The sequence below is a fragment of the Crotalus tigris genome, unplaced genomic scaffold (genome assembly GCF_016545835.1).
Source record: "Crotalus tigris isolate CLP2741 ecotype Arizona unplaced genomic scaffold, ASM1654583v1 scf7180000020772.1195989, whole genome shotgun sequence".
NCBI lineage: Eukaryota > Metazoa > Chordata > Lepidosauria > Squamata > Viperidae > Crotalus > Crotalus tigris.
The window spans coordinates 454,533-466,610 of record NW_024098171.1 but is presented as its reverse complement, the minus strand read 5'-3'; the positions used below and the strand labels follow the sequence as shown (position 1 = coordinate 466,610).

The following is a 12,078-nucleotide window of genomic DNA, read 5'->3' as shown; positions in this document are numbered from 1 at the left end:
ATGGTGTGTTGTTTTTGTTTTTTCAAAATGGGGTCACTGCCAGCCTGTCTTTTGGGGTTGTAAACCAGCAGCACCAACAATCTGCCTTGCTTTTTTTCCCCGCCTCTCCAGTTAATGACTGCACGTTAAGCTATTTTAAGAGGCTTTTCTGCCTGAAAAGCGAAACCAACGTCCTTGCTGGGCCTTCAGGACTGGGATTCTTAACAAGGTATCGCAATACAAGCCTCTCTTCTCCTCCCCAGACGTCGCTATCAATTTAATCAGTGAAGGAAAGCATGCATTCTTCCTTAATTAAATTATGCACCGGCAGACAATAGCTGGCCCATCCTTTTCAGGGCGAGCAAAGGCCTCTCAGAGACAGGCAAACAATAGTTAGGCGCCAGAAAGACGGGTTGACAAGCCGCCAGCTTCTGTCCCTGTGGAACGCTGCCTTCCGTCGGAGCCTCTTCGCCAGCGGAGCGGGAACCAAGGGCACGTCAATAAGCAATAACGCGGGCAGAAAATTAGAGACATTTCCACAATCCCCCTAATTTGATCCAGAATTTCTGGGCCCGGCGTCTTAAGTAGGGCAGTGGTTCTCAACCTGTGGGTCGGGACCCCATTTGGGGTCGAACGACCATTTCACGGGGATCGCCAAACAACGCAGTCCGCCATTTTTTACCCCCTTTTCCTTAGCTGGGCTACTCCCTTTTATTCTATTGGCTTTGGAAAGCCAATAGAATAGACTCTCTTGAATAGAGTCTAATTCTATTGGCTTTCCAAAGCCAATAGGAATCGTCCAGGCTGTCTCTGCCCTGCTGAGTCCGCCAAAAGTCCCATTCTGCCAACGGGGCTGCACCAGTTGAGTAGTCCTCGACTTACGACCGGATGAGTAGTCCTCGACTTACGACCGGTTGGGGGTCGTGGCATTAAAAAGGTTGAGAACCACTGGAGTAGGGGAACACGGGCCTGTGTTGATTACCGCGGCCTGTGAAGAGCATCACGGCGGCTAAGGTGGGCGACGCACAATTGCTCGGCGCTGCTCTGCAATCAAGAGGGGAGGAAGGACGGGGGGGGGACTTACGCTGGCAGGTCCCTCCGTTGGTGGGGTCTCCATAGTAACCGGAGATGCACGTCTCACAGTGCCTGCCGGTCGTCAGGTTTTCACACCGCTCGCAGATGCTCTCGTTGATACATTTGCTGTGCCCGTTACACTGGCAGGCTGCGGGCGAAAAGAGGTTTGTGTCGGTCTCTTTCTCTCTCTCTCGTGTCGACTTCTGGAGGCTGCCCCAGTGCTCGGCTTTCTTGACAAGCCAGAAGGGGGCCTGACAAGGAGAGCTGGTCCTGGTAATCGGGGATCTGATTACCCTGGCTCTAATTTGTAGACACCAGCTAAGATGAAAGGGATGACCTAGAGCAGTGGTGTCCAGCCTTGGCAACTTTGAAGACTTGTGGACGCCAACTCCCAGCATTCTGCAGTCAGCCACATTTTAAAGTTGCCAAGGGGTGTCCAGCTTTGGTAACTTAAAAGACTTGCGGACTTCAACTTTAAGACTTGTGGACATGCTGGCTGAGGAATTCAGGGAGTTGAGGTCTACAAATCTTACAACTGCCAAGGGGTCTCTCACCTTCGCAACCTTAAGATTGTGGACTTCAACCTTAAAACTTGTGGACTTCAACCTTAAGACTTGTGGACTTCCACTTTAAAACTTGTGGATTTCAACCTTAAAACTTGTGGACTTCAACCTTATGTCCTGTGGACTTTAACCTTAAAACCTGTGAACTTCAACCTTAAAACTTGTGGACTTCAACCTTACATCTTGTGGATTTCAACCTTAAAACTTGTGGACTTCAACCTTAAAATGTGTGGACTTCAACCTTAAGACTTGTGGACTTCAACCTTAAAACTTGTGGACTTCAACCTTAAAACTTGTGAACTTCAACCTTAAAACTTGTGGACATGCTGGCTGAGGAATTCTGGGAGTTGAGGTCTACAAATCTTAAAATTGCCAAGGGATCTCCCACCTTCGCAACCTTAAGACTTGTGGACTTCAACCTTAAGTCTTGTGCACTTCAACCTTAAAACTTGTAGACATCAACCTTAAAACATATGAACCAACCTTAACACTTGTGACTTCAACCTTAAAACTTGTGGACTTCAACCTTAAGGCTTGTGGACTCAACCTTAAAACTTGTGGACTTCAACCTTAAAACTTGTGGACATGCTGGCTGAGGAATTCTGGGAGTTGAGGTCTACAAATCTTAAAATTGCCAAGGGATCTCCCACCTTTGCAACCTTAAGACTTGTGGACTTCATCCTTAAGTCTTGTGAACGTCAACCTTCAAACTTGTGGACTTCCAACTCAACTCAACTCAACTCACCCAAACCTCAACTAATATAATATTGTTCCCATTAAAAATCATCACAGCATCCTGGATGAGCTTAGGCTAAAGGCAGGATGGAGCAAAAGAGTTTTCAACAGCCTGGGGGGGGGGAAGGGGGACGACTATTGATAAGGTCTTCTGCCTGGACCACCCCCTCATGAACTTCTGAAAATTGGGGAAAGGGGGAGAGGTTTAGGTGATGACTGAAACTTGTGGGTCAATCCTCCTCCTCCTCTTCTCTCTCCTCAATCTCCTCCTTCTCCATCTCCTTCTTATCTACAAACACTGGCATTGATGATGTTCCCCAGCTGGGTCATGAAACGTCAGCAAGGAAACCACCAAGCTCAGAGAGCACCAAGGACCCCACAGTCCTCCTCTTTCTCATCCTCCTCCTCTCCTCCTCCTCCCACACTCCCTTCTTGCACTGATGACGTTCCCTAGTTCGGTCATGAAACGTCTGCAAGGAAACCACCCAGCTCAGAGAGCACCAAAGACCCCACAGTTGTCCTCCTCCTCCTCCTCCTCCTCCACACTCCCTTCTTGCACTGATGAGGTTCCCTAGTTGGGTCATGAAACGTCTGCAAGGAAACCACCCAGCTCAGAGAGCACCAAGGACCCCACAGTCGTCGTCCTCCTCCTCCTCCTCCTCCTCCTCCTCTTCCTCCCTCTCTCCCTCCCTCCTCTCCATAAACCCCATTCCCCACTAACACTGATGATGTTTCCTAGTTGGGTCATGAAATGTTTGCAATAAAACAACCAAGCGCAGACAGCACCAAAGGCCCCATGGTCTTTTTCTTTCCTCCTCCTCCTCTCCTCCTCCTCCTCCTCCTCCTCCTCCTCCTCCTCCTCCTCCTCCTCCTCCTCCTCCTCCTCCTCCTCCTCCTCCTCCTCCTCCTCCATCTCCTCGGCCTCTTATCTACAAACCCTGGCACTGATGATGTTACTTAGCTGGGTAACATCTCCAAGCGAACCCCATAGCTCAGGCAGCGCCAAGCACTGCACAGTTCAGCCCTGAGCTACCGAGATGTTCTTCACTTGGTACCCTGGCCTGACATACCTGGACACTGGATGAAGGACCAGTTATATTTGGCCTCCGTCAGGCACAGGCTGGCGTCCAGGACCGGGTCTGGGTAGGCTTTCCCTGCTGAGGGCGGGGAGGCCGCCGGCATCTTCATGGGAGCCCTGGAAGAGCCTTCCATGCATCGGCCCTTGCCGGTGTTACTGGGATCCGTGCACCAGCCGCAGCCCGGTTGCTCCAGGCAGTGGCTGCAGGTGAAGTAGCCGGAGCAGTTTTCAGCTGCGGGGGGAGAAAGCAAAGAAAACGGTCTTGTGAATTCAGACGGAAGTCCCAAAGCTGCTTTTTGTTGTTTTTTCAGGAGGCAACTGGACTTTGTTTGTTTTTTTGCTTTGAAGACGTTTCGCTTCTCCTCCCAGAAGCTTCTTCCGCTCTGACTGGTTGGTGAGAAACGGAAGGATTTATACTCTTTGCAGACCGCCGGTCATTTGCCTCCTTTTAGAGCAGTGGTTCTCAACCTTTTTAATGCCGCGACCCCCAACCGGTCGTAAGTCGAGGACTACTCAACCGGTGCAACACCGTTTGCAGAATGGGACTTTTGGCGGGCTCAGCAGGGCAGAGACAGCCTGGACAATTCCTATTGGCTTTTGAAAGCCAATAGAATTAGACTCTATTCAAGAGAGTCTAATTCTATTGGCTTTCAAAAGCCAATAGAATAAAAGGGAGTAGCATAGCTAAGGAAAAGAGGGAAAAAAATGGCGGACTGCGTTGTTTGGCGACCCCCATGAAATGGTCGTTCGACCCCAAATAGGGTCCCGACCCACAGGTTGAGAACCACTGGTTTAGAGAGTCGTTGAGGCTACCTGGAGGTTTATCGGTGTGGATTTTGGACCGAGAGGACTGCCGGTTTGAAAGAGGGGACAAAGTGGCCATCTGTGTCGAAACTGAACAGCCCCCTCCCTCAACGGAGGGGGAGGGACACGACACCACCCATCTCCTGTCGACAACACAGTCCTTTCCGCAGTTCCAAGAAGGCTCCACAGCCATTTGCACCAGTCAGGTAAACCTCCAAGTGGGCTCAACAACTTTCCAAAAGGAAGGCAAACGACCAGCTCTCTGCAAGGAGTATAAATCCTTCCATCCTCCACCATCCAGTCAGAACTGAAGAAGCTTCTGGGTGGCGAAGCGAAACGTCTTCAAAGGAAAAACAAGAAGGTCCAGTGGCCCCGTGAAAAAAGTGCCTCTGGGATAACCCTGACCTGGATTGACTGAGAATCTCCCTGGACACCAGCCATGGAAGGCTTCAGACATGTCCCAGGCACCAGGGTAACAACAGAACTGTCTCTCTCTGTCTTCAGCATCCTTGCTTCCCGTTCTGATCTTGTCCCCACCCATTCCAGCTTCTTCGTTTGCAGAAGCCAGGGTTTGCTGTTAAACCCCTATGGGCAAGCCATGGCTTGTACACAGCCCTTCAAACCACAATTGGAAGAAGCCTTTGCGGACCTTTACGGTAGCTGGTTTTTTTTTTATTCCTCTGGCTGAAAGCCTCGGGGAACGTCTCCACAACCAACACTGTGGCTTCATCGTTTGACCCAGCTGACGTACAGGTGGTCCTCAGCATACGACAGCTCATTTAGTGACCGTTCAAACTTACAACGTCCCTCCCAAAAAAGGGACTTAGGACCATTTTGCACACTTGCGACCGTTGCAACATCCCCAGGATCACGTGATCAAAATCTGACTCATATTTATGACGGCAACTGACTCATATTTATGACGGTCGCAGTGTCCCAGGTTCCTTTCCTTCTCCTCCTCCCCTCCCCTCCTCCTCTTCCTCCTCAAACTCTGCTCCCTTGTAGCACTGATGATGTTACCTAGTTGGGTCATGAAACGTCTGCAAGGAAACCCACCCAGCTCAGAGAGCACCAGGGACCCCATAGTCCTCCTCCTTCTCCTCTTCCTCCTCCTCGCAAACCCCATTCCCTTCTAGCACTGATGATGTTACCTAGTTGGGTCATGAAACGTCTGCAAGAAAATCATCCAGCTCAGAGAGCACCAGGGACCCTACAGTCGTCGTCCTCCTCCTCTTCCTCCTCCTCCTCTTCCTCCTCCTCCTCCTCCTCCCCTCCTCCTCCCCTCCTCCTCCTCAAACTCCACTCTCTTCTAGCACTGATGGTGTTACCTAGCTGGGTCACGAAACGTCTGCAAGGAAACCCACCCAGCCTAGAGAGCACCCAGGTGCCCCGCGTGCTCTTCCCGGATGCCCCCCACCCGCCCTGCCGTGATGCCCCAGCCAGGAAGAGAGGGTCTCACGCGGGCAGCTGCTGACGGTGTGCCATTCCAGGCACTGGCCGTAAGGGAAGGAGGCCACGTAGGCGTTGGAGTCCACGCACTGCTTCTTGTTGCTGCACCACATGCACTCGGAGTTGCTGCTGGTGCACTCGCTGCACGCCGCCCTCAGGCCGCAGGGGGTGCGGCACTGCTTGGCGCTGTGGTTGGCTGCAGGAAGGGCGGGGGGGGGGAGAGAGAAAGAAAGAAAAAAAAAAAGGACACTGGATTCGGCACGGAGCGAACGCAAGCGCCTTCTCCCCGCGGTCAGGGGCCAAGAAAATAAGAGACATAGAGAACCCGATGGCGGGTCTAGCCTTTGCGTTTTTCCCGTGGGTTTCGCTTTTTAAAATTAATTAATTAGTAATAGTAGTAAAGTTGGAAGGGACCTTGGAGGTCATCTAGTCCAACCCCCTGCTCAGGCAGGAAACCCTATACCCATTTCAGACAAATGGCTGTCCAGTCTCTTCTTAAAAACTTCCAGTGTTGGAGCATTTACTGCTTCTGGAGGCAGGTGGTTCCACTGGTTAATTGTTCTCACTGTCAGGAAGTTTCTCCTTCGTTTTAGGTTGCTTCTCTCCTTGATTAGTTTCCACCCGTTGCTTCTTGTCCTGCCTTCAGGTGCTTTGGAGAATAGCTTGACTCCCTCTTCTTTGGGGCAGCCCCTGAGATATTGGAAGACTGCTATCCTGTCTCCCCTTGTCCTTCTCTTTGTTAAACTAGACCTACCCAATTCTAGCAACCGTTCCTTATATGTTTTAGCCTCCAGTCCCCTGATCCTCTTTGTTGCTCTTCTCTCCTCTAGAATCTGTCTGTGTGGAGTTCTACAGCCTCCACAAGGCTCGATCCAGCTGTGCGCTGGGCCAGGTGAACGAAGCTCGACGACACTTTACCTGGCCGCTCGCAGACGCTGCCGTTGACCAGGTTGATGCAGGTGGCGGCCTTCAGGCCCTGGCTGCTGGCCTCGGCTAAGTAACTGCAGAAGCCGATGTCACTGGGCTCCCCCGGAAGCCACCGGAGCAGGGTGTTGGTGAAGGGCGACATGTCTTCCCAGCACCAGTAGGAGACGTTGATCTTCCGCAATCCGACCCAGGGTGTCAAAGCTTTGGGCTGGGGGGGGGAGGACAGGGAGGGAGAGAGAGAAGAAGAGAAGGAGAAAGAGAAAGAGAAGGAGGAGAGAGAGAGAGAGAAATACAAGGAGAAGAAAAAATAGAAGGAGAGAGAAAGAGATAGGAGGAGAAAGAGAAGGAGAAAGAGAAGGAAAAATAGGAGGAGAAGGAGAAAGGAGGAGAAAGAAGAGAAAGAAAAAAATAATACGAGAAGGAGAAGGAAAAATAGAAGGAGAAAGGGAAACAGAAATAGAAGAAGGAGAAAGAGGAGGAGAAAGAGAAGAAGGAAAAAGGGAAAGAGAAATAGAAGGAGAAGGAGAAAGGAGGAGGAGGAGAAAGGAGAAAGAGAAAGGGAAAAAGAAATAGAAGGAGAAGAAGAAAGGAGGAGGAGGAGGAGGAGGAGGAGGAAGAGGAGGAGGAGGAGGAAAAAGGAGGAGAAAGGGAAAGAGAAATAGAAGGAGAAGGAGGAGGAGGAGAAAGGAGAAGTAGAAAGGCAAAGAGAAATAGAAGAAGGAGAAGAAGAAAGGAGGAGAAGGAGAAAGGAGAAGGAGAAAGGGAAAGAGAAATAGAAGAAGGAGGAGAAAGGAGAGAGAAAGAAAAAAGAGACGGAGAAGGAGAAGGAAAAACAGGAAAAAGGGAAAGAGAAATAGGAGGAGAATGGAGGAGGAGAAGGAGAAAGAGGAGAAGGAGAAAGGGAAAGAGAAATAAAAGAAGGAAAAAAGAAGAGGAGGAGAAGGAGGAGAAAGAAAAAGAAAAAAAAGAGAAAGAAAGAATTACGAGAAGGAGGAGAAGGAGAAGGAAAAACAGAAAAAGGAGAAAGGGAAAGAGAAATAGGAGGAGGAGGAGGAGGAGGAGGAGGAAGGAGGAGGAGGAGAAAGAGAGGGAGGGAGAGAATCAATTGTCTAAACCATCACTGCAGCTGTCGTCCAGGGAGAGTCTCAGCCATCCAGGTCATGGTTATCCCAAAGATGCTTTGTCAGGAAGTCAACTGGACTTCCTGGTTCTTTGAAGACGTTTCGCTCCTCCTCCCAGAAGCTTCTTCCACTCTGACCGAACGGCGGGCAACGGAAGGATTGATATTCTTTCGCAATCACCTGGTCGTTAGCCTTCCAAAAGGAGGTCGGGGCAATCCTTCCGCCAGAAGGGAAGAAGCTTCTCAGATAATGAGGAGCGAAACCTCTTCGAGGGAAAACAAAAAAAAAAGCACCTTGCAGACGTTTTACGACCCAACTGGGTAACTTCATCAGTGTTGAGAGGGAGAACCATGACTTGGTGGACCTCCGTAGACATCTGCACGCAAACAAACCAAGCTCAAGACAGCGTGAAGGAGCCCACAAAGTGACACGGGTTCGAGTCTAGACACAGAGATATGTTGCATTTCCAGAGGGTCCCACCCACGCAATGGGCATCCACGGCTGCCCCCTCCCCAGCGGAAACCTGAAAGGGGGAACCAGTCACTCACTGTGGACTGGGTCTTCTGCAGCTCCTTCAGAAGGAACTCCACCTTCTTCTGCGTGGTGAGGGAGGCCAGAGCGGCGTTGTGACTCCGGCAGGCCAGCTTGGCATTGTCGTAGCTGTCTTTTGTGTTGGTGATCCTCAGGCAGGAGTTGCCCACCAGGTGCCACGTGGCCCCACAGATGTTTTCTGCAAAAAAAAAAAAAATCATATATATAAAACAGGGGTCTTCAAACTTGGCAACTTTAAGACTTGTGGACTTCAACTCCCAGAATTCCTCAGCCAGCCCTCAGGGAATTGAAGTTCACAAGTCTTAAAGTTACCAGGTGGCATGGCTGGCTGAGGAATTCTGGGAGTTGAAGTCCACAAGCCTTAAAGTTGCCAAGTGGCATGGCTGGCTGAGGAATTCTGGGAGTTGAAGTCCACAAGCCTTAAAGTTGTCATGGCTGGCTGAGGAATTCTGGGAGCTGAAGTCCACAAGCCTTAAAGTTACCAAGTTTGAAGACCCCTGATATCAAATATATAAAATAATCAGCCACAAAAAAAAAATCCTTTTATGGCTTTGTGGGCTGTGATCTTCCCTGGGCGAGTTGGGAGAGGAAAGAGACAATGCGCAAAAACACAAACACAGTGCTTTGACGGCATGGCTGGCTGGGGGATTCTGGGAGTTGAAGTCCACCCGTCTTAAATTGGTCCGACTTTTTGTTACCGTACTGACGTCCTCGACTTACGGCCACAGGGGAGTACAAAATTTCTGTCGCTAAGCGAGGCAGTGGTTGAGTTTGTGCCCCCATTTTACGACCTTCTTTGCCACAGCGGCTAAGTGAATCCCTGCAAGTTGTTGAGTTAATAACACAAAATGGCTTCTCCCGTTTTGACTTTGCTTGTTAGGAGGTCGCAAAAGGAGGACCACGTGACCCCGGGACACAGCAAACCGTCATAAATGCGAGTCGGTTGTCATGCATCCGAATGTAAATCACATGACCAGGGGAAATGCTGCAATGATGGTTAAGTGTGAAAAACCATCTTAGAGTCACTTTTTTCAGTATTGTTGTAAACTTTGAACAGTCACTAAGCTAGGGGTAGGCAACCTTGGCCCCTTCATGACTCGTGGACTTCAACTCCCAGAATTCCTGAGCCAGCATGGCTCAGCTTGGAAACCTCTCCCTTTCCCCTCAGCATGGCTGGCTCAGGAATTCTGGGAGTTGAAGTCCACGAGTCATAAAAGAGCCAAGGTTGCCTACCTCTGGCCTAGGCCTAGGCCGCTTTATGACTCGTGGACTTCAACTCCCAGAATTCCTGAGCCAGCATGGCTCAGCTTGGAAACCTCTCCCTTTCCCCTCAGCATGGCTGGCTCAGGAATTCTGGGAGTTGAAGTCCACCAGTCATAAAAGAGCCCAGGTTGCCTACCTCTGGCCTAGGCCTAGGCCGCTTTATGACTCGTGGACTTCAACTCCCAGAATTCCTGAGCCAGCATGGCTCAGCTTGGAAACCTCACCCTTTCCCCTCAGCATGGCTGGCTCAGGAATTCTGGGAGTTGAAGTCCACCAGTCATAAAAGAGCCAAAGTTGCCTACCCCTGCACTAAGCAAACCCTCGTTAAGTCGAGGACCAATTGTATTATCTTTATTTTCTTTTTTTCTTAATATATTTTATTAAATTTTTTAACATAATCATCATTAATATTTGGTAAACAGCGTGTTGTCTGGATTTCTATTCACAATCAATAACAATTAATTTCTATAATTCCATACTCCACATAATAAGCTTTAATTGATTTTCTCTTCTTCCAATACTATTCTTTTTTACCAATCTTAAATTAGCACATTTCTTAGTCATTTCAGTAGGTAACAACTGAATATAGACATTTTTCCAGTGTTTCTACAAGTAACAACCCCATCAATACAAATCTTTTCTAGTTAATCATCTTAATCATCTTGTCACAGATCCTGTTTTTAAAGGTCTCGTTTAAATTTGTTTTCCCCGCAATGTTCAAAAAAAAAAAAACATTTTTCCCTGTTAAGATTTTCTTAAGAGTTAATTACACTTAAGCATTTAAGGCTTTTTCCTCATACAAGCCATGCCAACACCTTTTACATTTCTCATTATCTTAAAACAGAAGCAAAACAATTTTTTTTAAAAAATTGTTCATTGTTTCTTTTATTGCTGTATTGTTTAACTCCTGTATGGTTCACTCTCATTTCTAAAATCGATTTATTGTTGTAAGCAGCCTAAAGGACCCCCACGGGCGAGATAGGAGGCAAATAAAGTTAATAACAAATAAATTAATGAATGAATGAATAAACGTGATGATGACAAATAAATAAACAAAAACCAGGAAAGCTAAATCGAAACGTTTGTTCACGTCACACAAAAACAACAAGAGAGGACGGATTGTGAGGAAGGAAGAAGGACGCAATCTTGTTACGTGAGGCTGTAAAAAAAGACTCCCAGGGAGATGGGTGAGAATTCTGACAGCTCTGCCCCTTGGGAGGGAAATTTGACCAGGACCCCTTCAGGCGGTCCTCAACTTATAATGATTCATTTAGTGAAGGTTCGAAATTACAACATCACTTGAGCACTTGACTGAGGACTGTTTTTCACACTTAACGACCGTCGCAGCATCCCAGCGGTCAAAGGATCAAAATTCGGCGGCTTGGCAACTGACTCGCATTTATGACAGTGGCAGCGTCCCGGGGTCGTGTGATGACAAGCAAAGGGGGATTCGCTTAATGACCGTGTTCCTAACTTATCAACAGCAGGGATTCGCTTCACAGGTACGGCGAGAAAGGTCGTAAAATGTGGCGACACTGACTGAATCACTGTCTTGCTTAGGACTACTGGTGAGCACCCTGTCCAGTTCTTTTCTGGAGGGGGGCCGGAACCCAAGTTGTTGTTCCTTTTTTCTCTCCTTGGGGGGGGAGGGGGGCAGGGGAGGGAGGGGAAGGCCTACCGGGCAGAGCAATGCACTCCTGGTTCCGGGCTTCCCACTGGCAGTTCTGATCCAGACTGCAGCTCTTGCAACTGGTCTTCTTGTTGCAGTAGAAGGCCGGGTGGTCCTTGGGGCAGCTTTCGAAGGTGGCAATGGGGGTCTGGGAGAAAGGAAGGAAGAAAAAAAGAAAGAAAGGAAGGAAGGAAGGAAGGAAGGAAGGAAGGAAGGAAGGAAGGAAGGAAGGAAGGAAGGAAGGAAGGAAGGAAAAGAGAGCAAAAAATAAGCTTTCTTTCAGTCAAGCGGGATTGATTCAGTCTGCAGTCTTCCTTCCTCTCCTTCCCCCTTCCTCCCTCCCTCTTTTCCTTCCTTCCTCTCCCTTCCTTCTCCCTTCTTTCCTTTTTCCTTTCCTTCCTTTCCTTCCTTCCTTTCCTTTTTCTTCTTCCCTCCTGCTCTCCCTCCCTCCCTCTCCTTCCTTCCTCCCTCCCTTCCTTCCTTCCCTCCCTCCCTTCCTTCCCTCCCTCCATCTTTTCTTCCTTCCTTCTTTCCTCCCTCCCTCCCTCTCCTTGCTTTTTATCTTCCTTCCTCCGTTTTTCTTCCTTCCTCCCTCCCTCTTTTCCTTCCTTCCTTTTTTTCCTTCCTTCCTCCCTTTTCTTCCTCCTTCCCTCCCTTTTCCTTCCTTCCTTCCCTCCCTCCCTCCCTCCCTCCATCTTTTCTTCCTTCCTTCCTTCCTTCCTCCCTTTTATCTTCCTTCCTCCCTTTTTCTTCCTTCCTCTCTCCCTCTCCTCCCTTCCTTTTCTCCTTTCTTCCTCCTTTTCTTCCTTTATTCCTTCCTCCCTCCCTTCCTTCCTTCCCTCCCTCTTTTCCCTTCCTTCCCTC

At 49.1% G+C, this 12,078-nt stretch overlaps 1 protein-coding gene across 2 annotated transcripts in view; it reads right to left on the bottom strand.

Moving 5' to 3' along the window:
• The window catches only part of ATRN (attractin), a 176,695-nt gene that overhangs the window by 86,471 nt on the left and 78,146 nt on the right, over window positions 1-12,078 (bottom strand). For both annotated transcript variants that reach the window (XM_039368375.1, XM_039368374.1), the window contains exons 14-19: window positions 11,224-11,362; window positions 8,279-8,460; window positions 6,601-6,817; window positions 5,693-5,878; window positions 3,422-3,661; window positions 1,064-1,201 (exon numbers count right to left, since the gene is read on the bottom strand). In XM_039368375.1, coding sequence (XP_039224309.1) covers window positions 1,064-1,201; window positions 3,422-3,661; window positions 5,693-5,878; window positions 6,601-6,817; window positions 8,279-8,460; window positions 11,224-11,362 — 1,102 coding nt within the window. The remainder of the gene's footprint in view (window positions 1-1,063; window positions 1,202-3,421; window positions 3,662-5,692; window positions 5,879-6,600; window positions 6,818-8,278; window positions 8,461-11,223; window positions 11,363-12,078) is intronic.